Source organism: Podarcis vaucheri, assembly GCF_965113315.1.
Source record: "Podarcis vaucheri genome assembly, chromosome: 2".
NCBI classification, from domain to species: Eukaryota; Metazoa; Chordata; class Lepidosauria; order Squamata; family Lacertidae; genus Podarcis; species Podarcis vaucheri.
In genome coordinates this window covers 123507624-123532805 of record NC_138760.1, presented here as the reverse complement: position 1 = coordinate 123532805, position 25182 = coordinate 123507624, and the positions used below count along the sequence as shown (strand labels likewise).

The 25182-nt window shown below is 45.6% G+C and overlaps 1 protein-coding gene across 1 annotated transcript in view; it reads right to left on the bottom strand.

Annotated features, from left to right (window-relative positions):
- The window catches only part of LOC309524703 (adhesion G-protein coupled receptor G4-like), a 36336-nt gene that overhangs the window by 8357 nt on the left and 2797 nt on the right, over window positions 1–25182 (bottom strand). Inside the window, exons 2-11 of the mRNA XM_082209618.1 lie at window positions 24213–24355; window positions 21730–21862; window positions 19188–19306; window positions 13248–13458; window positions 9930–10095; window positions 9526–9675; window positions 5699–5812; window positions 4028–4073; window positions 1711–1814; window positions 584–696 (exon numbers count right to left, since the gene is read on the bottom strand). Coding sequence (XP_082065744.1) covers window positions 584–696; window positions 1711–1814; window positions 4028–4073; window positions 5699–5812; window positions 9526–9675; window positions 9930–10095; window positions 13248–13458; window positions 19188–19306; window positions 21730–21862; window positions 24213–24246 — 1190 coding nt within the window. The 5' untranslated portion in view covers window positions 24247–24355. The remainder of the gene's footprint in view (window positions 1–583; window positions 697–1710; window positions 1815–4027; window positions 4074–5698; window positions 5813–9525; window positions 9676–9929; window positions 10096–13247; window positions 13459–19187; window positions 19307–21729; window positions 21863–24212; window positions 24356–25182) is intronic.

Below are 25182 nucleotides of genomic sequence, written 5' to 3'. Positions count from 1 at the left end.
GGGTGGTGCTGTGGGTTAAACCACAGAGCCTAGGACTTGCCAGTCAGAAGGTCGGCGGTTCGAATCCCCACGATTCGAGTTCCCGTTGCTCGGTCCCTGCTCCTGCCAACCTAGCAGTTCGAAAGCACGTCTAAGTGCAAGTAGATAAATAGGTACCACTCCGGCGGGAAGGTAAACGGTGTTTCCATGCGCTGCTCTGGTTCGCCAGAAGCGGCTTAGTCATGCTGGCCACATGACCCGCTAGCTGTATGCCGGCTCCCTCGGCCAGTAAAGCGAGATGAGCGCCGCAACCCCACAGTCGGCCATGACTGGACCTAATGGTCAGGGGTCCCTTTAGCTTTACCAAAATGAATTATTGTGAAAATAAGAAATTTGGGGAGGGGGGTGGCAAATTTTGTCCTTGCTCAGGGCACCGTATTGCCAAAGCCTGCCCCTCCTGCGTGGCAAGAACCCCACGCCGCTTGCTGCAAGGATGGCGAACCACAAACCAGATTTGGCCCTGGAAACAGGCTTATGTAGCTGTATAAAATCTAAGTAAATAAACGTTGCTGTCGGATAGAAATGGCAGGTGGGTCCTACTTACTCGATAGAAAGGTACACCACTAGAGCCAAGCCGAGGAAGATGGAGGAAAAGCCACATCCCACGTGGGAGACCAATGTTAAAATCTTATCCTCACATCCCGTCCGGTATACGTCCTAGAAACCAGGGTGGAAGTCAATAGCCTCTCATTGGAAGAGTTGGTGAGGAAACAGACCCAAAATGATATCTGTTTGGGCATTGCTGACTGAGGTGTGGATTTTTTGGCTTCTTTGGATCATGATTCCCCTGCCCCACTCCCTCCCGTCACGCCCCCCCCCCCCAGTATTCTGTGAAATTTGGAGTGAAAGAAAAGATTCACATGGGACCTAAGACTCAGGGTGAACCAATTCTTTCTTCAGCTCATCCTTGTTCCTGCATTCTGAAACCTCGCAACTCATGCTTCTTTACTGCAAATTTTGGAATGCCTGTAAGTGAGAGACTGTATGTGTGCAAAAACAGTTTGCAAAACCCTCAGGAGCAAATTTTCCACGCAATTTTGCAAATTCCAGAAATATAACCTCCAGAAGTAGTAGTATCACAAGTTCTGGCATTTCACCAATGTGTGTGTGTGTGTACACAAGTGAGTGATTTGGATCAGGCCCAAGGCACTATGGGAGAAGGTTGAATCCTTTCTCCCTGTGCCATTTTCCTGGTTGAAATTGTTTCCCAAAATCTGCTGTTTGAACCAGCAGATATAAATGTAAAGATCTCGAACTATTACACTAATACTAGTTCATTGCTTCAAAATGATCCAGTGACATCATGGCTGTGGGATGGGATTTGACTTGTGGGGCATGGGCAGGGGGCACATTTTTTAGCCACTATACCAACTCTACCAGGCCAAAGGTACTGAATCCACAGCTGAACCCCGGCCCTCTTTTCTGATGTTGAAGATAGGATTTGGTGAATCTTTGTACTTTTGTCCATTTGCTGTATTTATTTTCCCTGATTGAAACTATAAAATGGTGATTTTCTTGAGTCAAAATGAGAGTACCCCTAAACATTTTTTTAGGGGGGGGGGAAGCACTGACTAACAATTATAGAACTGATCGAAAAGAGACATTCCGCGCTGTCCTTTGCAGGAACCACACGGGGCAATTGGTTCTGACAAATCAGTGACAAAAGCTTACCAGCAAGACTCCAAAATGGGTCAGGTGGCTGCAGTTGCAGATTGTGTAATTTGCGTTTGTGCGCTGCACCTCACACCCTGATGTATCCCAGCCTCCTTGGTTATCTGCGCAGCAGGGAAGAGAAGAGATTTCATCTGCAGTTACTCGTCCCTCACCATTTATAGATCTTTTCCCAACAGAACACGGGGGATGTGTGACTCTCTGCAGAGACTCCTGCTGACTTGGGGCTTAGCTGCAACCATCACAGGGAGGGGCGGAGAGGCGCTAAGCTTCTCATGCTCCCACCATGCACTTCTCAGATCGCCCACTTAAGACTGCTGTTGGTAAATTTGTGGGAGAAAGAAACCTTGAAAGTTGTGCTTTACTTGGCTGCATCCCTTTTAAACAGAGGCATAACTCTGCTGCCTAGAGCTGTTGCACTGGAACTACAGACACACATTTGAATGCATCAAAATATTATTTCAGTTACAGCTCCGCTCAAGCTACTCCTTCAAATCATGCAATTCTCAGCTAACTTTGAATTTGCTGCATTTTTGCCTAGAAGTCTTGACCTAAATACTAAATTTGTTCTAGGTTTAATGAAAGAGGGTCATACTGAAGTGACTAACTTTGGAGCAAACCTAACATTTCGCCCTCCATCCCGGTTTTGATTTGTTGTCTGTGTCCAGCTGGTGAAGTGTTAAATGCTCTCATGGGCAACAGCTAAAACCATAAATCAGAACTTAACCGCTTATTATTACAGTGGTGCCTTGGTTCTCAAATGCCTTGGTTCTCAAACAACTTGGAACCCAAACACTGCAAACCCAGAAGTGTTCTGGTTTGTGAACTTTTTTTGGAAGCTGAACATGCTCCATTTTGAGTGTTACGCTTCCGATTTGAGTGCCACGCTTCCATTTTGATTGCCACACTTCTGTTTTGAGTATCACGCTGAGGTCTGTCTGTTTTTGCTATTTATTTTGTGTTTTTGTTTTGTGGCTTTTTTTTGTTTTGTTTTTGTAACTGTGTGGAACCCAGTCCAGCTACTGATTGATTGATTGATTGATTGATTGAGTGAGTGAGTGTGTGCGACTGTAGGACATTGTTTATTGCAGGTTTCCTCAACCTCAGCCCTCCAGATGTTTTGAGACATCCCTGACCGCTGGTCCTGCTACCTAGGGATCATGGGAGTTGTAAGCCAAAAACATCTGGAGGGCCGAGGCTGACGAAGCCTGGTCTATCGCTTTCATTTTATGGATCAATGGTCTCGTTAGATAGTAAAATTCACGTTATATTGCTATTTTTAAAAGGGGTTGTTTTTAAAAGTCTGGAACTCTGGTTTCTCTTCAGATCGTATAAATCTTTCGCCTTTTGCCAATGTAGGTCTTTCAAGACCGGTGTTATGTGGTCTCGGCAGCCGCCCCCAGTCACCAGTCTAGCTGCCGCATTCTGGATTAGTTGTAGTTTCCGGGTCACCTTCAAAAGTAGCCCCATGGAGAGCGCATTGCAGTACAGTGGTGCCTCGCAAGACGAAATTAATTCGTTCCGCAAGTTTTTTCTTCTTGCGAGTTTTTCGTCTTGCGAAGCACAGTTTCCCATAGGAATGCATTGAAAATCAATCAATGCGTTCCTAAGGAGACCGTCCGGGGACAGAGGGGAAGCGCCGCTCTGTCCCCTCTTTTGAAGCAAGGCGCTGCAGGGAGAAGATAGCTTCTCCCCGCCGCCCCTTGCTTCAAAAGAGGTCCGGGGACAGCGGGGAAGACGCGCTGCGCTTCCCGCTGTCCCCGGACCTGGGGCTGTGGGGAGAAGATCGCTTCTCCCCGCAGCCCCTTGCTTCAAAAGAGGTCCGGGGACAGCAGGAAGCGCTTCCCACTGTCCCCGGACCTGGGGCTGCGGGGGGAAGATCGCTTCTCCCCGCCGCTCCTTGCTTCAAAAGAGGTCCGGGGACAGCGGGGAAGACCCGCTGTCCCCGGAGCTTGCGGGGCAAGCTTCGTTTTGCGAAGCAAGCCCATAGGGAAATTCGTCTTGCGAGGCAACTCGAAAACGAAAAAAACCTTTCGTTTTGCGAGTTTTTCGTCTCGCGAGGCGTTCGTCTTGCGGGGCACAACTGTACTAGTTAAAGTTAAGGCAGCTGCATTTGACACAGCTGGCTTCTGCTCAAGAGGACTTCTGCTGGAGGAGAAGATATCAGCGCAATGATGCCCTGTTTGCATAGCGCTGGGAAGCAACAGCAGGGAAGGCCTGTTTGCCTTCAAGCGCTCTCTGTGGGCTTCCCAGGGATGCCCAGTACACCAGACTAGTTGGACCTTTGTTCTGGCCCAGAGCAGAGTTAGCTACTCACCGTTCTTCTTAAAGTTCCAAAATACACAGTGCACAGATTCATTGCCCTGAAAAGCAAAAGGAATGGCTTAGGACAGTGGTGGCGAATGTATGGCACATGTGGCAGAGTGAGCACTCGGAGACCTCTCTGTGGGCACACGCACCATCGCCCCAGCATGGCCGTTGTTGGGGGCTGGCAAAGTGGGCAGCCGCTCCCCCCCCATTGAAAACAGACAGGCCGATCAGTTAAGAGGCAGATAGCTATTTATGTTGTTAGCTTTTATGAAAATAATAAGCCGAAGGTGGATGCACACATGAAATAAAGCCAGCCAGGAACTACTAGTCCCCAAGCAAGTTCAGCCTCCAAAATCAGTATCAGTACCTCCAGCCAACCAGCTTCAAAAAAATTTAGAATGATAGCATTCTCTTGCAGGACAAATTATTCAGATTTTATCTTGGTTGTGGTCAGTGCTTCTCTGCATGAAGGACATTTCAAGAAATCTGTTCCGAGAGGGGCAGCAGTTACACCTTTACTGAAGAAGCCTCCTCTCAGCTTGGTGATTTTGGAAATTACAGAGCAGCTTGAAATCCAACAGTTTTGACTAAAATGGTTGAGCGAGCAATGATTCCATCTCTTTATGACTTAGGGTTGACTTAGGGCTCATCCGCTTGACCCATCACTTTCCCCAGGGGGGAACCCGCTGCTTCCCTCTGGATCAGAGCAAAGTCAAGTGGGTTTTCTGTGGAATGATATTTATCCTGATTTAGAGCTGAATAACAGGTTGGAAAGGCAAAACCAAATGGACCTGTGCTTTTCCTTCTCTAGGTGACCTGTGTGGCCTGACATGTACCTTCTTTCAGCTGATATGGCCCCCTCCCCCAATTCCCCATTCCCAATTTACAGGCCTTCTCTATTTATCTCTATCTGCTGCCCCCCCATTAAAAAGGATTGGTATGCTCTCCACCATCCCGCCTTAAAAGGTTTTTTTAAAAAAAAACATCTGAAGGGCACCATAATAGCTGCCCCTACGTACACCAACAGCCTGCCTTTACTTCATCATGGGGTTCTTAGGCAAACTCTCATGAAACAGCAAAACATCATCATCATCATCATCATCATCATCATATATTTATACCCCACCCATCTGGTGGGTTTATTTATTTGTTTGTATGTGCGCATGCAGACAATCGTTATTATCCCATATTAAATGGCTGTGTTGGCACTTTGCGATAAATAAGTAGGTTTGGGTGGCAATTTGGGCACTTGCTCTCTAAAAGGTTCCCCACCACTGGCTTAGGGGGTGTTTTGCTTCAAGAAGTTGGGAAGGGCCACAGGTGAGCAGCAGAGCGCAGTGGTGAAGCTAACTGCTCCAGCAGCGGGAGCAGTGTACATCCAGGGGTGTGGCTGGCGCGCGTCCCAGGGAGCATGGCGCGTGTCAGGGGGGTGCGCGGCAAGCAACGCACACCCTGGAGAGCTGCTGCTGGCAGTCAGTGTAAACAATACGGAATTAGAGGCACCACTGGTCTGGCTCCGTGTTCAGGCAGCTTCCTGCGTTCTTGAATTCCAACAGCTGGCCTTTAGCATCGTCCCCAAATCAAAGCAAAGCATCTCTATTTGCCAGCAATCAATGCGCTTTAATGCTAATGCTGCAGAATCAACACTTATGCAACTGGAGACAACAGGATACTATACCGTCGTTGAGTTTATATGTTGCAGAATTATATTCACGGGCTCTGAGAGGTTTTGAACAACCACATTTTCAACACTGGCGCCCACAACATAGGTGATCAGTTTTTTATTCTTTTCCTGTAACAGACAGGTGCAAAGTTTCATAGCTTGGGAGCCAACCATTGGTAAACACAACAACACAAAACCCTCTTTTTTTCTTATACATTTTCAGTTGAATGAGCAATTTGCAAAAGATCTGAATTAACTTGCCATCGCTTTTTATATCGGTCCTGGAGGTCCTGCTGAATATGATTGAAAGGGAACAATTGGTTAAAGGTATATAAGTCGGAGCTAAACAGTACAAATTGAGAGCATTTGCAGATGACTTAATATTGACATTACAGGAGCCAGAATCTAGTACCAAAAGAGTTTTGGAACTGATTCAAGAATTTGGTCAGGTTGCAGGATTTAAACTGAATAAGTTAAAAACAAAGGTCTTAGAGAAAAATTTAACAGCGATTGAGAGAGAGAGGTTTCAGAATGAGACAGGTTTAACAGTGGTTAAGAAAGTGAAATACCTGGGGATTAACATGACAGCTAAAAATGGGAATCTATTTAAAGACAATTATGAAAAATGCTGGACTGAAGTGAAAAAAGATTTAGAAATCTGGTCAAATTTGAAGCTTTCACTGCTAGGCCGTATTGCTGCGATAAAAATGAATGTATTGCCTAGAGTGTTGTTTCTGTTTCAAACATTGCAAATTTTGGATAAAATGAATTGCTTCAAGAAGTGGCAGAGAGATATTTCTAGATTTTCTGGCAGGGCAAGAAGCCTAGAATAAAATTTAAAATACTAACAGATGCAAAGGAAAGAGGTGGATTTGCCCTGCCAGACCTTAACCTTTATTATGAATCAGCAGCTTTTTGCTGGCTGAAAGAATGGCTGCTTCTTGAAAACACAGACATTTTGGATTTAGAAGGCTTTAATAATGTATTTGGATGGCATGCATATTTGTGGTATGATAAGGTCAAAGCACATAAAGCATTTAAAAATCATATTGTCAGGAAAGCATTGTTTAATGTCTGGATAAGATATAAGGACTTACTTGAAAATAAAACCCCAAGGTGGTTGTCACCGATGGAAGCGAAGGGTCAGAAAAAGCTCAATATGGAGGCCAAATGGCCGAAATATTGGGAAATTTTGGAACAAGAGGGAGACAGATTGAAATTGCAGAGCTTTGAAAAACCAAAAAATAAAGTGCGAGATTGGCTTCATTATTATCAGATAATGGAGGCATATAATTTGGACAAGGAAATTGGCTTCCAGGTGGAAAAATCAAAATTGGAAACAGAACTGTTAGAACCCAAAACCAAGATTTTGTCAAAGATGTATAACTTGCTGTTGAAATGGAATACTCAGGATGAAACGGTGAAATCTGCTATGATTAAATGGGCACAAGATGTTGGACATAACATAATGATGGCTGACTGGGAACAGTTATGGACCACAGGTATGTAGTTTACGGCATGTAATGCCTTAAGAGAGAATATTATGAAAATGATATAGAGGTGGTACATGACACCAGTCAAGCCTGCAAAAATCTATCATTTGCCCAATAATAAATGCTGGAAATGTAAAGAAACTGAAGGTACATTATTTCACCTTTAGTGGACGTGCCCAAGGATTAAGGCTTTCTGGGAGATGATTTATAATGAAATGAAAAAGGTATTTAAATATACCTTTCTGATGAAACCAGAGGCCTTTCTCCTGGGCATGGTAGGCCAACTGGTGTTAAAGAAGGATAGAACTTTCTTTATGTATGCTACAACAGCAGCAAGGATACTTATTGCAAAATATTGGAAGACACAAGATTTACCCACTCTGGAAGAATGGCAGATGAAGGTGATGGACTACATGGAACTGGCGGAAATGACTGACAGAATCTGAGACCAGGGAGAAGAGTCGGTGGAAGAAGATTGGAAGAAATTTAAAGATTATTTACAGAAATACTGCAAAATTAATGAATGTTAGAATGATGTTGGAATGAAGTTAAGTGGTTTTTAGCAGCAATATTATAAAGGAATATGTAAAAACAGGTGATAACCTAAAGTTATAATATATTAAGATAAAAGATTAAGATAAAATCAAAGAGGGAAAGGATTTGCTGAGCCAACAAATTGAACTGGAATACAAAAAACGGAGGTGTGAGGAGGTCAGGGAAACAAGTAAATGAAAGATAAGATATGGAAAGACTGATTTGTTTTTAACTGTTTTTACTTTGTATTTTTCTTTTTCTTTTTTTCTTTTTTCTTTTGCTTTTTTTCTTATTTTTGTAATATGCTGAAATTTTAATAAATATCTTTTTTTTAAAAAAAGAATTAACTGTCAGCCCTACCAGCTCTTCCTCTCCTACCCACCTCCTCTTTTTCTTTTAAATTGTTTTTTATTAATTTTGGGAATGAAAAACAAGAAACAGTACCCACAAAATTTCTAATAAGTCCACATCCAAACATCTTCCAACATTTGGCTATAATTAAACAACCACTGCCATCAAAAAGATGACAAATTCTTTGCTTCTTAAACTCTTATTATTTTTAAATATAGAAAGCAAAGAAAGCATTATTTTTAAATATAGAAAGCAAAGTTTTTTTGTCGCCCCCCCCCCCCCAACTATCACTCTACATTCTGCAGTTACTGAGCATGCTTACTCCTTGCTGGACTGATTTGGAAGAATTTATCACCCCCTTTAAAGATTTCTGGTGCTACTTGCTTCTCGTTCTCACATGGGCTACAATTCTGGTGGGCCTCGTCACCCAAATTAGCCATTATAAGGAGTGCTGTTAAACTGCAACTGTTAGCAGATGGTTCCTCAGCCCAATTCAATCTGTCTTCAAAGACATTCGTGGTCTGGACTCCCAGATATCTTCTGCATGTACCCCACCAGCAAAAGCTGTTAAAATCTGCCAGCAAAGCCCTTTCTCCAGGCACCATCCTCTCATGAGGTGAGAAGGCTACCTGCCAGGAACGGGGCCTTCTCTGTGGTGGCCTCTGGGGCAACCTTGAGAGACGCGCTCTGCTTCCTCCCCAGCCTCTTTGACAGAAATAAGGCATGTGGAAACTGAGATTGTCTGATTGTTGGTATGCCTGATTTGGATCTGTTTTGGAATTTTAAGAACTGTGTACACCGCCTTGTGAACCTATGTGGAAAATCGGAAGGAAGGAAGGAAAAAAGAAAGAAAGAAAGAAAGAAAGAAAGAAAGAAAGAGCAGGCAGTCAAAGGACTATGCTGAAGGTCAATTGAAATGTGTGAGAATATTTAGAATTAGCCAAATTGACAGATATAATAAGACAAAAACCAAAAAGTGAAGTGAAAAAGGAATGGGAGTACCTAAATGAATACCTTAAAAACCAAGGTTCTAGGACAGAAATCTGGCTGAGCCTGGAATAATCTTGTGAAGTGAAAGGATAAGAAAGAGGGATTTATATCTAGATGCTAGGATAGAGATGATAAGGAAAACAAGAAAACAGGAAGATACAATGAGAGGTAAAGGAGGTGCTGTGGGATTGGTGGAAGTCAATGTCTTGTTGTTGTTTTAGTGTTTATAATATTAACTTGTAAGATATGGATTTGGGGGTTTTTGTATGCTGGTTTTTGTGTATTGTTATTTTCTGATATTTTTCGTGTTGTTGTTGTGTGGAAAATACTAATAAAATTTACAAGAAAGAAAGAAAGAAAGAAAGAAAGAAAGAAAGAAAGAAAGAAAGAAATGTGTGAGAGGGAGATTCTGGAGCTTCCTCTTGCCATTTGCTTCCTGATCTGCCTGTGCCATTTGGCGGTGGCCATGTTTACCTGAAACGGCGAAGTTGTTCCGAAGAAAGAAAACTGGATCTTTGTGTGATCTTCTGGCTCAAAGGACTGGGCCCCCAAGTAACCCTTCAGCAGTTCTGGCAAAAATATGGATGCCAGGGCCATGTCAAAGGGTGCCTGGCGGATATCAATCTGCATGGAAGAGAAAATGGGGGGCTAGAGTCACCTCCAGACAAAACTACAGATGGTCACATATCATCCTCCTCCTCACACCTGTGTGCCTTTCCAAGTTCCCTATGTACATCTAAGCCACAGTCCAGAGAGCAAAGCCCATTTTCACCCCATTTTTCACTGGAAGAGTGGGAGACTTTGACTTAGCAGCCCTCTGGACCTGGCAGGAACTGGTCGTGGGGCAGAAGGACAGAGTCAAAAGAAGGGCCTCTTACCTGTGGATCCATTGCAGAGTCATAGGATATGACCCCAAAAGCAACTCCCTTGAAATTCACGGGATCTGGGCGCATGAGAGCCAAAGCCAGCCTTGGGAGAACGATGGACTCACTTTTCCCACTGAAGTTCAGCTTGAAACCTATTTGTTCCAGTACCTTTAAAATGCTAAACAACAAAGGGAACAAAACAAGTGAGCTTTGTTTTATGGCTCTCACAACTAGACGGTGGGATCCCCTTCTCTCTCATTATCGACCCATGTATTATTCTGTTTGGTCCTTACTACACCAACATACGTGGGACGCGGGTGGCGCTGTGGGTTAAACCACAGAGCCTAGGACTTGCCGATCGGAAGGTCAGCGGTTCGAATCCCCGCGACAGGGTGAGCTCCCGTTGCTCGGTCCCTGCTCCTGCCAACCTAGCAGTTCGAAAGCATGTCAAAGTGCAAGTAGATAAATAGGTACCACTCTGGAGGGAAGGTAAATGGCGTTTCCGTGAGCTGCTCTGGTTTGCCAGAAGCAAGTCATGCTGGCCACATGACCCGGAAGCTGTACGTGGCTCCCTCGGCCAATAAAGCGAGATGAGCACAGCTACCCCAGAGTCGGCCATGACTGGACCTAATGGTCAGGGGTCCCTTCACCATTTACCTGTATGTATGTATGTATGTATGTATGTATAAATTTATTATTTTTTATTTTTTATTATTACTACTACCACTGTGAGAATAGGCTGCTGGACTCGATGGGCCATTGCCTGTTCCAGCAGCCAGTCTCTTCTGATACTCTCACTGAATTAAGTGGGTAAATGGAGGACAGAAGCAAATCATGTTTCCTCCGTAGCATTAGGAAGCCTGCCTCCAGTTTCACAGTTTTTCACACCATCTGCTACCCAAAAAGGTGCTGAAGCGAGAAACAAAAACAAACAAAAAAAAGACACTTGTTTGGTCCTGGTTTGGAAGCAGCCTTCAGATTTTTCAGTTCGGCTTGTAGCAATTGCAAACTACTTTCCTAGTAAGTGCTTGCGTGCTCTTGCATGCATCTTGGATCTAGTTGTCCTAAGGGTGAAGGGGAGGGGATAGAGCACCCACACGCCCCTTGCCTGGATTCCGCTGCCCTAGGAATCTGCCTATGACCCTGATGTGAAAAAACAGCCTAATTTAACTAGAGAAAAGGTGCTGTGTAAAAGCTGCTACTCAGATCGCTACAGCTTGGCAGGCTACAGTAGGAGGGCGAACACTGTGGGGAGAATCACGACACAACCCAGGGCTTTTTATTCGGCAAGTCTATAGTCTATTTTCAGCCCCCCAACATAACGTTTGATTCCCACGTGTTAAAAAAATGAGAGGCTGAGGATCCCACATTGCATTTCAAAGACCCTGACAATTTTAGGCACCGCCTCCATATCCCAAACTCATCCCCCTACCATGAGATTGGTTTAGGTCCAGGGTTGAACCAGCAGCCCTTGGAGTGAATCTGGCTGCCAAAATGGATTTGGTCCACAGTCAGCAAGCTTTAAATGAGTTGCAGCATTTTGATTCAATCGCCTCCCCCATTCTGAGTATTTTCACCAGGGGGGATGATAGCGCTTCCACTGCTCTTGGGGCCTGGTCTCACCACCCGCCATGATTCTGTGGAGGATTTCGCCCCGTTGGGGATTCCTAGCTTACAGGATTCAATCTGTCTTTAACATACAGGGTGACACCACTTCTGGTACATCCTTCTCTGCTATTCTTAAAAAGTTTGCATCCAGAGATAACTGGTTCTCTCCATTCCAACAGGTTTCTGTTGTGCCCACTACAGTGTTATAGATTTGGGGGGTGTGGAACCCCCTAACCCTAGAAATTAATAAATGGTAGGGATTTTGATTATTTTGCGTAGTGAAGGGAAGATTGGAGGCCAGTGGAAAAGTACAGGCTAAATTTCCTTTCAAAGCCAGGGCCTCACCTGGGGTTAGAGACATTAACGTGACAAAAAGTGTTGATAGTCCTTCTAAGAGGATCTTGGGCCTGGGAGAAAGAAGGTTGCCAGGGTAACTGGGTGTGAAGTGACAGGAAAAGAGAGTCTTTAGCGAGGTGTGTTGGGAAGAAGAAGGAGAGAACCAAGAGAGAGATCCATCTTGGGCAGGCTGGCTGAAGGCTGGCTGGGAGAGATGCTTTTGACTGCTGTGGGGAACAAGTTCCTCTTGAAAGGACCATGCCGTGAGATCCAGACTCCCTCCATGTAGACTGCATGCCATGAAGGCGGGCCCTCCTACACTAGCCCTTCCCTGACAAAGTTTCCTTTATGAATGTTGGGGTTTGGGTTTGGGGGGAAGGGGTTAATACAAGGGAGTATTAAATCCCCAGCCACGCTTTGCAAAGCTTGTCCCCTCCAAATGTTTCTGAACTACAACTCCCATCAGCCAGCATGGCTGCATAATGTGGGGGCTGATAGGCATCAGAGGCAAATGGGAACGGGAGCACAAAAAACCCTGGGGAATAAGCAGTTGGGCAAAGGCTGTCCTAGTAAAGGTAAAGGGACCCCTGACCATTAGGTCCAGTCGTGACCGACTCTGGGGTTGCGGCGCTCATCTCGCTTTATTGGCTGAGGGAGCCGGCGTACAGCTTCCGGGTCATGTGGCCAGCATGACTAAGCTGCTTCTGGCGAACCAGAGCAGTGCACAGAAACGCTGTCTACCTTCCCGCTGGAGTGTTACCTATTTATCGACTTGCACTTTGACGTGCTTTCGAACTGCTAGGTTGGCAGGAGCAGGGACTGAGCAACCGGAGCTCACCCCGTCGTGGGGATTCAAACCACCGACCTTCTGATCGGCAAGTCCTAGGCTCTGTGGTTTAACCCACAGCGCCACCCGCACCCCAAGGCTGTCCTAAAGGTAAAGGTAAAGGTACCCCTGCCCGAACGGGCCAGTCTTGACAGACTCTGGGGTTTGTGCGCCCATCTCACTCAAGAGGCCGGGGGCCAGCGCTGTCCGGAGACACTTCCGGGTCACGTGGCCAGCGTGACAAAGCTGCATCTGGCGAGCCAGCGCAGCACACGGAACGCCGTTTACCTTCCCGCTGGTAAGCGGTACCTATTTATCTACTTGCACCCGGGGGTGCTTTCGAACTGCTAGGTTGGAAGGCGCTGGGACCGAGCAGCGGGAGCGCACCCCGCCGCGGGGATTCGAACCGCCGACCTTTCGATCGGCAAGCCCTAGGCGCTGAGGCTTTTACCCACAGCGCCACCCGCGTCCCTAAGGCTGTCCTAGTTACACTTTAAAGTCACACAAGGATCCTTCTTTCCTGTGTGGGTAGCAACTGATTCTCTGGCAAGGCCCCTTACCTGTTGATCTGTCCTTGCAAGCCCTGGGCATTGGTAGCCTGTGTCAGAATGATATCTATTATTTGTAATGCTTTCCTCGCCAGCGGCTCGCTGATCTCCTCACAGTTGGCAATTTCAGTGAGCTTGCTCACAAGGACCTCGATTTTTTCCTTACTCAGCGTAGAAGCATTCAGCAGAATCAAAATGAGATCTGCCACTTCCTCAGCATTTTCTGCAACAGAAAAAAAAATGCAGGTGGGTTTTTCTTCCTCACGAATGAAGGCATCACCAGGAGGCTACTTGGTATTGGTACGGTGGTACCTCGGGTTAAGTACTTAATCCGTTCTGGAGGTTCGTTCTTAACCTGAAACTGTTCTTAACCTGAAGCACCACTTTAGCTAATGGGGCCTCCTGCTGCCGCCGCGCCGCCACTGCACAATTTCTGTTCTCATCCTGAAGCAAAGTTCTTAACCCGAGGTACTATTTCTGGGTTAGCGGAGTCTGTAACCTGAAGCGTATGTAACCCGAGGTACTACTGTATTGGTATGGGGACGAACATGCCTTTCTTTCTCTCGAAGGAGGCAGACCTGGGAATGGTAGTCAAGGAAGGATATAGGCTTATAAGGATCTAGAAACCTGTCTGAACAAGTTGCCTTGCCCAGGGACCTGAAAGACCTTGTTCTCTGGTCTGTGGCTCCTGACCTTGTACAGGTGAGGCAACTCCTGGCCAAATTTTATGGGTCTCACCATTATCCCAAGGATCCTTGCTGGATTTCCATCCCCCAAACCTTGTGTGAGCTTGGCCACAGGCAGGGCACCCAAGAACGTGGACCCGTTGTTCACCCCACCCCCAGAGAGCCACGCTCATGAAGTGAGCACAAGTTCAGATTCTCAGATTCCTAGCAAAGTTGAAAGCTGTGGTGTTCAGGTGGGATTGCTATGAGGAATTATCAAAATATGGAGCAAGCCATTTGCGTCAGCAATGAAAGCATTGCGTTGACTGGGCTTGAGCCATTTGATATGATTTCTGATCAACCCACGCCTCTGCATCTCTGTCCTATTTCTCTTGCTTGACAAGTCACGTACACAGACCTGTTGCCGGTTGCTTCACCAGGCATATAGATATTAGGTAGCTTTGATTTAGCTTCTCTTGGTTTTGTTAATCTTAGGGCCAGGAAGAGAGTTCACAAGGAGATGATAAAGATGCCTATCTTTCCATGCCATCCTTCCTCTCCTGTTTACTGCTGTTTATGACCTCCGGGGTTTGCTAAAAGCATTCCTCCTTGATTCCTATTTTATTCACTCCTATGTATGCATGCTCAGGGACGCGGGTGCCGCTGTGGGTTAAACCAGAGAGTTTAGGGCTTGCCGATCAGAAGGTCGGCGGTTCGAATCCCCGCGACGGGGTGAGCTCCCGTTGCTCAGTCCCTGCTCCTGCCAACCTAGCAGTTCGAAAGCACCTCAAAGTACAAGTAGATAAATAGGTACCTCTCTGGCGGGAAGGTAAACGGTGTTTCCATGCGCTGCTCTGGTTCGCCAGAAGCGGCTTAGTCATGCTGGCCACAAGACCCGGAAGCTGTACGCCTGCTCCCTCAGCCAATAAAGCGAGATGAGCGCCACAACCCCAGAGTCAGTCATGACTGGACCTAATTGTCAGGGGTCCCTTTACCTTTACGCATGCTCAAGTAGGAAATAGTTTCTTTGTAGTTACAAGGATTTCTCGGATCTGACTTTGTCCCGCATGGGGATGTTTTTGAAATGCTCAGAGGACATCTGATTGGTTCTTACAAGCACTGTGTTAAAAGTTCTTTTGTTAATAAAGGGACCTGGGCCAGGGTGTGGCAGATTATTATTCGCACTTCCTCCCAGAGTCTTGCTGGCCAAGCCTCGTGTGTATTCTGTTAATCAGAGTCCAATCCTTCCTTGCTTTTGGAACGCAACAAAAGCCGCCTGGGAGAACCAGCGTAAGAGGAGCTTGCTGGCTCTGAGCACAAGATCCCTCTCCTCCCTTGAGGTTTCCAGAAACTGACATTCAGTAGCATTACTGCCTCTGACTGTGAAAGCAGGACAAAGCTGTCATGGCTAGTGGCCATCGATAGCCCTCTCCTCCTCCACGAATTCCTTCAATCCTCTTTTAAAGCCACCCAAATTAGAATCATAGAATCATAGAATCATAGAGTTGGAAGAGACCACAAGGGCCATCGAGTCCAACCCCCTGCCAAGCAGGAAACACCATCAGAGCACTCCTGACATATGGTTGTCAAGCCTCTGCTTAAAGACCTCCAAAGTAGGAGACTCCACCACACTCCTTGGCAGCAAATTCCACTGTCCAACAGCTCTTACTGTCAGGAAGTTCTTCCTAATGTTTAGGTGGAATCTTCTTTCTTGTAGTTTGGATCCATTGCTCCGTGTCCGCTTCTCTGGAGCAGCAGAAAACAACCTTTCTCCCTCCTCTATGTGACATCCTTTTTATATATTTGAACATGGCTATCATATCACCCCTTAACCTCCTCTTCTCCAGGCTAAACATGCCCAGCTCCCTTAGCCGTTCCTCATAAGGCATTGTTTCCAGGCCTTTGACCATTATGGTTGCCCTCCTCTGGACACGTTCCAGTTTGTCAGTGTCCTTCTTGAACTGTGGTGCCCAGAACTGGACACAGTACTCCAGGTGAGGTCTGACCAGAGCAGAATACAGTGGCACTATTACTTCCCTTGGTCTAGATGCTATACTCCTATTGATGCAGCCCAGAATTGCATTGGCTTTTTTAGCTGCCGTGTCACACTGTTGGCTCATGTCAAGTTTTTGGTCAACCAAGACTCCTAGATCCTTTTCACATGTACTGCTCTCAAGCCAGGTGTCCCCCATCTTGTATTTGTGCCTCTCATTTTTTTTGCCCAAGTGCAATACTTTACATTTCTCCCTGTTAAAATTCATCTTGTTTGTTTTTGCCCAGTTCTCTAATCTGTCAAGGTCGTTTTGAAGTGTGATCCTGTCCTCTGGGGTGTTAGCCACCCCTCCCAGTTTGGTGTCATCTGCAAATTTGATCAGGATGCCCTTGAGTCCATCATCCAAGTCGTTGATAAAGATGTTGAATAAGACCGGGCCCAAGACAGAACCCTGTGGCACCCCACTAGTCACTCTTCTCCAGGATGAAGAGGAACCATTGATGAGCACCCTTTGGGTTCGGTCAGTCAGCCAGTTACAAATCCACTGAGTAGTCAAGCATAGTCAAGTGGTAGCATAGTCAATTGGTGGCTATCGCTGCCTCTTATGTCAACAAACTCCATGTGCTGCATGAAAGAGGACGTTCTCTTATATGTCCTGAAAACCCCTGACCATTAGTTAAGAACCTTTTAATGAGGGTGAAAGAGGAGATGGTCTGAAGCTCAACATAAAAAAAAAAACAAAACGAAGATCATGGCCACTGGTCCCATCACCTCCTGGCAAATAGAAGGGGAAGAAATGGAGGCAGTGAGAAATTTTACTTTCTTGGGCTCCATGATCACTGCAGATGGTGACAGCAGTCACAAAATTAAAAGATGCCTGCTTCTTGAGAGAAAAGCAATGACAAACCTAGGCAGCATCTTAAAAAGCAGAGGCATCACCTTGCCAACAAAGGTCCGTATAGTTAAAGCCATGGTTTTCCTAGTAGTGATGTATGGAAGTGAGAGCTGGACCATAAAGAAGGCTGATCGCCGAATAATGGATGCTTTTGAATTATGGTGCTGGAGGAGACTCTTGACAGGGAGAAATGTAAAGTATTGCACTTGGGCAAAAAAAATGAGAGGCACAAATACAAGATGGGGGACACCTGGCTTGAGAGCAGTACATGTGAAAAGGATCTAGGAGTCTTGGTTGACCACAAACTTGACATGAGCCAACAGTGTGACGCGGCAGCTAAAAAAGCCAATGCAATTCTGGGCTGCATCAATAGGAGTATAGCATCTAGATCAAGGGAAGTAATAGTGCCACTGTATTCTGCTCTGGGCAGACCTCACCTGGAGTACTGTGTCCAGTTCTGGGCACCACAGTTCAAGAAGGACACTGACAAACTGGAACGTATCCAGAGGAGGGCAACCAAAATGGTCAAAGGCCTGGAAACGATGCCTTATGAGGAACGGCTAAGGGAGCTGGGCATGTTTAGCCTGGAGAAGAGGAGGTTAAGGGGTGATATGATAGCCATGTTCAAATATATAAAAGGATGTCACATAGAGGAGGGAGAAAGGTTGTTTTCTGCTGCTCCAGAGAAGCGGACACGGAGCAATGGATCCAAACTACAAGAAAGAAGATTCCACCTAAACATTAGGAAGAACTTCCTGACAGTAAGAGCTGTTCGACAGTGGAATTTGCTGCCAAGGAGTGTGGTGGAGTCTCCTTTTTTGGAGGTCTTTAAGCAGAGGCTTGACAACCATATGTCAGGAGTGCTCTGATGGTGTTTCCTGCTTGGCAGGGGGTTGGACTCGATGGCCCTTGTGGTCTCTTCCAACTCTATGATTCTATGATTCTATGATTGAGAGTCCCATGGACTGCAAGAAGATCAAACCAATCCATTCTGAAGGAAATCAGCCCTGAGTGCTCACTGGAAGGACAGATCCTGAAGCTGAGGCTCCAATACTTTGCCCACCTCATAAGAAGAGAAGACTCCCTGGAAAAGAGCCTGATGTTGGGAAAGATGGAGAGCACAAGGAGAAGGGGACGACAGAGGACGAGATGGTTGGACAGTGTTCTCGAAGGTACCAACATGAGTCTGACCAAACTGCGGGAGGCAGTGGAGGACAGGAGTGCCTGGCATGCTCTGGTCCATGGGGTCATGAAGAGTCGGACACGACTAAATGACTAAACAACAACAACAACAACAAAGAACTGCAGCCAAGCAACACCTGGAGGTCTACAGGTCCCCTGTCCCTGGTGTTTGAAGGAACGGACAAACAATAACCTCATGACATCATGGATAAGAGCATACAGAGAGGACATATGATAGCCAGTGCTTTCCTTCTGGGGGGGGGGAGTCAGTACTCACCATGAAGCTGCTACAGTAAGTGCCATTCATTTAACCATTGCTTTTCTTCTAAAGACAAAAAGGTGTCGGTACTGTGTACCTTTGAGTACCCCCAGAACAAAAGCTATTGGCAAAACCTATTGGTGTTTCGCAACTTTCTGACTAGTTGCAGGACCTTAGCCAGACCTAGCAGAGTAAACGCAGAATCCACGGAAGCAATTGGTGACTTGGCTGCAGACAGGATAGACGAAGCAGGAACCAGGAACTTGTAGTTAGGTGTTTATTATATACAGTGGACTATTTACAGGAACAGAACATGGATCTTTTGCTAGCTCTCTCATACACAACTCACAATTCCTACACTGACACACAGAACTCTGAACACTGAACACTGAACTCTGAGCTAACACATTCCAGTTAGTAGGCCATTAATTATCACTCCTCAGAGAGAGCTTGACCAATCAGGGAGCTGTCTCCATGCCTCTGTTATCACCAGGCAGACTTACTCCTTCAGATTGCCTTCTGGCTGTCTGCCAAACCTTAATTGACTCTGTGTGAGTAGCTGCACGTATTCGGATTTCCCAACAAAAGCCTGATGATAGCCATCTTCAAATAGCTAAAGGGCTGTCCCATGGAAGATGGAGCAAGCTTCTTTTATCCTGCTCCGCAGAGTAGGAACTGTATCCCAATTTTTCCAGTTACAAAAAAAGGAGGAAATTCCAACTAAACATCAGGAAGAACTTTCTGACAGTAAGAGGTGTTCAACAGCGGAATGGTCTCTCCCAGGTGGTGGTGGACATTCCTTCCTTGGAGGTTTTTAAGCAGTGGTTGGATGATCATCTGCCATATTTAATCTAGTTGAGGTTCCTGCATTGCAACAGGTTAGACTAGCTTACTCTCGGGGGTCCCTTCCAACTCTACAATTCTATGATTGTATGTCAAGCAAAGAAAACCCACTTACCCACTGTGATGGTCATGTTTTTCAGTTCCATGATAGTATTAGGTAGCGTTTGCACCAGCTGGCACACAGTCAGGTTTTGTCTCCTCCAATAAGCCCTTCCCGTGTTGATATTAATCACACTTCAAAATGAAAAGGAGAGAAAGAGAAACCAAGAGAAATTAAGAGCATGCATTACCAAGACCACATAACACCGGTCTTGCAAGACCTACATTGGCTCCCAGTACGTTTCCAAGCACAATTCAAAGTGTTGGTGCTGACCTTTAAAGCCCTAAACAGCCTCAGTCCAGTACACCTGAAGGAGCGTCTCTACCCCATCGTTCTGCCCAGACACTGAGGTCCAGCGCCGAGGGCCTTCTGGCGGTTTCCTCGCTGCGAGAAGCCAAGTTACAGGGAACCAGGCAGAGGGCCTTCTCGGTAGTGGCACCCCCCACCCCCGTGGAACACCCTCCCACCAGATGTCAAAGAGAAGAAGAACTATCAGACTTTTAGAAGACATCTGGAGGCAGCCCTGTTTAGGGAAGCTTTTAATGTTGAACAGACCACTGTATTTTATTACTTTGTTGGAAGCTGCCCAGGGTGGCTGGGGAGACCCATCCAGATGGGCGGGGTATAAATAATAAATTATTATTATTATTATTATTATTATTATTATTATTATTATTATTATTATTATAGCAGGACTGTCAGGAACCGTGCTGTATCATTCTGGGCCTGGGGAACAAGGACAGCAGTCGCAGGCTTCAGAGAACACAGAGGTGTGCCGCATAGAAGCATGATGAAAGCCATCTTAAAATATTTCAGGGACCTACCCATGGAAGCTTTTCTTCTGTTCTGGAGAGTAGGGCACAAACCAATGGCTTCGAGTTACAAGAAAGGAGATTCCAACTCGACATTAGGAAGACCTTTCTGACAGTTAAGAGCCGTTCAACAGTGGAAGGGAGAACCTCAGAACATGGTAGACCATCCTTCATTGGAGGTTACTAAGCCGAGATTGGATGGCCACCTGTCAGGCACTGTTTAGCTGTGATTCCTGCACTGCAGAGGGTTGGACTGGATAACTCCAACTCCAATGAGTCTATGCATTTAATCTTGTCTTCCTGTTTGGCGGCCATGGCGAACGGCTGCCTATTGCATCAGAGCCGTCTTGCACGGAATATTTTGAGGATGAGATGGGAATAATCACCCTCCCAAATCCCCCAGGGTTGGGGGGGCAGTTTCACCCACAGATTGCCCAACACTTGCTCCCAGTCCGGAAGGAATGGAGGGGGGGGGCTGGGTGTAAAGCACTGTGGATTTCTTTGGCAACTCTCCAAAGCTGTCGCCATGAGCAACGAACACCTGCTTTTTAATATGAGATTTGGACTTAATTAACGGGCATGCTCTGAGCGAGGGGAGATAAAGAATTCTGCTAACTGATTCAGCCATTGGGGTACCAAAGGATTCGAGTGGAAGAAGGATTATCATCATCATGGGACTGGTATGTCGGAATGGAAGGGGGGGTGAGCCTCCATTATTTCCTTTTGATATATTTTCTATTTGCTATCTTACTGGGCAAATCTCCCTGGAAGGACTGCCTGCCTGAAAGAAAGATTACTTCATTATTGTTATGATTAAGGTTTAACTACAGAATTAACTGTGTGGAATTGGTTTATGAATTTTGCAATCACTTTTAATGGATCAATAAAGGAATAGACGATGGAAATTTTGGGTTCTAGCTAAAGTACAGGCTTATTTGTCCTGGAAGGAGATAAAACAAAGAAGTTTGGACACCGTATTTTCCCGTCTATAAGACGCCCCATGTATAAGATGCCCCCTATTTTGGGGGACTCAGATTTAAGAAAACGGGGGAGATGTATCTGTGTATAAGATGCCCACTAATTTTTGACATTATTTTTAGGAGGGGAAACCTAGTCTTATACGTGGAAAAATACGGTATATGCCTGGTACAAATGGCGGAAAGCCAGATTTCCTCCAGCTTGGGATGTGTCACAGTGGAAATTTACAGGCGTGAGAAGTAAATGTGAATTGTCACGGACAGATTGTTGGAGTAGAAAGAGGAAAACAAAGAAAATAAACATGAAGGATTTTTCCCCCACACAGAATCATACTATATTGGTCTAATCCGCCTGCTAGACGAACTCAGAGGCTGTTAAAAACAAATGAAGGATCAATATCGGAATGTCTTATCGGAACTACCTGGACTAATTAAGAGAAGCAGCACAATTGTGAGTGAGATCATCGCTCCCCGAACCTCAGAGCATGGGAAGTCAACCAAAGACTTATAATTTGGCCAAAAAATTGCATCGTTCAATTATTTTATAATTTGGAATGTTTTTAATGTGGCTTTTATTGGATTGTTAAAATGAAAAACTTAAAAAATATATTTTTTTAAAAAAATCTTGTCTTGTAAAAGGCCTTGAAAGCACTGTTGCTTTCATGTAAACTGCCTTATGAACCTTCACAGAAAGGTGGGGTATAAATGCATTCATACAGGTGAAATGTGTTGAGGTTGAGGAAGAAGAGAGAAGGACCCACAACTCACCACGCTCTGGTAGCAAATTGGTCTCCGTTCATCTTGCAGGGCTGAGATGCCACAGTGGCAGGAGCTGTCTCCGGCCACTCATAGGTCCCCTTGTATTTGGATGGTGGTGTGTGCTGAGAGCACGTCTTTGGGTCTTGGAGCAAGAGCAGACAATGAGAGCCAATCCCACTGGACCCAGCCAGTCCAGCATCCTCTCCCCCAACAACCTCTAGAGCATGAAGGCAAGAGCCCTTCCCCCTGTTTTGCTGCCCAGCAAACGATTAATCAGTGGTAGCCGGCTTCTAAAAGTGGAGATTCTAGCTGTCATGGCTGATAGCAGTTAGTCCAGCCCTGCATGCATTTGTCTTAACTCCCTTCTAAAACTGCCATTGCATCCACAGTATACTGCTATTGAATTCTATACAGTGGTACCTCTGGCTATGTACTTAGTTTGTTCTGGAGGTCCGTTCTTAACCTGAAACTGTTCTTAACCTGAAGCACCACTTTAGCTAATGGGGCCTCCCACTACCACCATGCCGCCGCCGCCCAATTTCTGTTCTTATTCTAAAGCAAAGTTCTTAACCCGAGGTACTATTTCTGGGTTAGTGGATGTAACTTGAAGCGTATGTAACCCGAGGTACCACTGTATATACAACAGTGAATTTACCAGGCGATGGTAAAGCGATCTCTTCATATACAATGGTAACTTGGTTCTCACACTTAATCTGTTCCAGAAGTCCGTTCCAAAACCAAAGCTTTCCAAAACCAAGGCACACTTTCCCATAGAAAGTAATGCAAAACGGATTAATCCGTCCCAGACTTTTAAAAACAACCCCTAAAACAGCGATTTAACATTAATTTTACTATCTAACAAGACCACTGATCCACAAAATGAAAGCAATCATCAATGTACTATACTATAAAATAATTAAGACAGCATTGTAGATGATAAAAATTAAAATTAATTTTTTTCCTTAACTGCACTGACGATAGCCATTGTTCGGATGGGGGGCTTTTATCCATTTCCACAGTCACACAATCAAGCGATCAGTAGCTGAACAGGGTTCCACACAGCCACAAAAACAAATTTACCAAAAAAGCCTCAAAAACAAAAACGCAAAATAAATAGCAAAAACAAAAGCACCAAACTTAATCCGTTCCGGAAGTCCGTTTGACTTCCGAATTGTTCTAAAACTAAGGTGCAGCTTCTGATTGGTGCAGGTGCCCCGGAAACAAAAGCCGACAGCCGCATTGGACGTTCGGCTTCCGAAAAACCTTCGAGAAACGGAACACTTACGTCCAGGTTTTCAGTGTTTGAGAACTGAGGCGTTTGAGTACCAAGGCATTTGAGAACCAAAGTGCCACTGTATATATACAACAGTTAATTTACCAGGAGATGGTAAAGAGATCTCTTCACACACAGAGATTTATATTGGCCGGGGCTCCGCTCACACCCCCCACAATGAAAATTGTGTTTCCCTTTTCCTTTGAGGGCACAAAGTGCAAAATTGCAACCCAGCAATTCCTTTATTGGAGAGAGAGCCAGCGGGGTGCAGAAACTGGCATGCTCACAGCAACAGATGTTGTGGCAGGGCTGCACCACTCACCTGACCTCGGTTCAACTGAGCCTTGAGGCCACAGACAGCCGGGTTCAAATCCCCTCCCAGCCACATCTTGCGCTGTTCACCGTCTTTCAAACTAGCCTACCGCACAGGGTCATTGTAAGAAAACGGGAAACTGGGTATGCTGTTTTGCGCTCCTTGGGGGCATAGCTGTCAACTTTTCCCTTTTCTTGCGAGGAATCCTATTCGGAGTAAGGGAATTTCCCTTTAAAAAAGGGAAACGTTGACAGCTATGCTTGGGGGATGGTCAGGATTAAGAAACCACCATTTTCTGTTTTAGTAGTGTGCCACTTTCCCACAGAATTGTGCCCAAAGTGGCTCACAACAACAAACCAAACAAGCCTTCATTCTAACAACTATGTTCTCAGCAGGCATTTCAAAGAAGGTTTTTTGCCCCCTGGTTTTGTGCTTAACTTTTAACTGATTTCTGCAGTGTATTCCTGTATTATAATCTCTCCTGCATTTCTGCTGTAAAGTGCTTGGAAGCTGAGGGGTTGAGCAGTAGATAAAATTGCTAAACTGAAAAATGTACTAGAAGTAACCACCACAACAGTAAGTAAATAGAGTGGTACCTCTGGTTACGAACGTAATTCGTTCCGGAGGACCATTCTTAACCTGAAACCTGAGGTACCACTTTAGCTAATGGGGCCTCCCGCTGCCACCATGCGATTTCTGTTCTCATCCTGAGGTAAAGTTCTTAACCCGAGGTACTACTTCCGAGTTAGCAGAGTCTGTAACCCAAAGTGTTTGTAACCCGACGTACCACTGTACACACATACACACACAATCAATCAATCAATCAATCAATCCATGCAACACTGTATGACACAGCACGAATAAGCCAACCTCGATTTAACAGCTTAAATCTGATGGATACATTACCTAAGTAAACAACGGCGACATCTTTAGATTCCATTGAAAGAGTCTTCTCAGTATGATTGCCATTCAAGGCAGCCTGTAAGTTTTTCCTGATGGTTTCTCTGGGTTGGTCAGATGTGGCCTTGATGACAGACTTTGAGGAAAAGCTGAAAGCACAACAGACAGACAGACACTTGCACTTTGTATTGGGGCTCAACCTTGGCATCTCTTTCCAATACAGACTTCTACCTTTGCCCCTAAGCCAGTGCAGAGAGCATTTCCCTCATTTCTGAAGACACAAAGGGAACCCTCACAGATCAGAGAGGTTCTTCTGGCTCAGAGGATGGCCAGTCATAGAATCATAGAATCATAGAATCATAGAATCATAGAGTTGGAAGAGACCACAAGGGCCATCGAGTCCAACCCCCTGCCAAGCAGGAAACACCATCAGAGCACTCCTGACATATGGTTGTCAAGCCTCTGCTTAAAGACCTCCAAAGTAGGAGACTCCACCACACTCCTTGGCAGCAAATTCCACTGTCAAACAGCTCTTACTGTCAGGAAGTTCTTCCTAATGTTTAGGTGGAATCTTCTTTCTTGTAGTTTGGATCCATTGCTCCGTGTCCGCTTCTCCGGAGCAGCAGAAAACAACCTTTCTCCCTCCTCTATGTGACATCCTTTTATATATTTGAACATGGCTATCATATCACCCCTTAACCTCCTCTTCTCCAGGCTAAACATGCCCAGCTCCCTTAGCCGTTCCTCATAAGGCATCGTTTCCAGGCCTTTGACCATTTTGGTTGCCCTCCTCTGGACACGTTCCAGTTTGTCAGTGTCCTTCTTGAATTGTGGTGCCCAGAACTGGACACAGTACTCCAGGTGTGGTCTGACCAGAGCAGAATACAGTGGCACTATTACTTCCCTTGATCTAGATGCTATACTCCTATTGATGCAGCCCAGAATTGCATTGGCTTTTTTAGCTGCCGCGTCACAC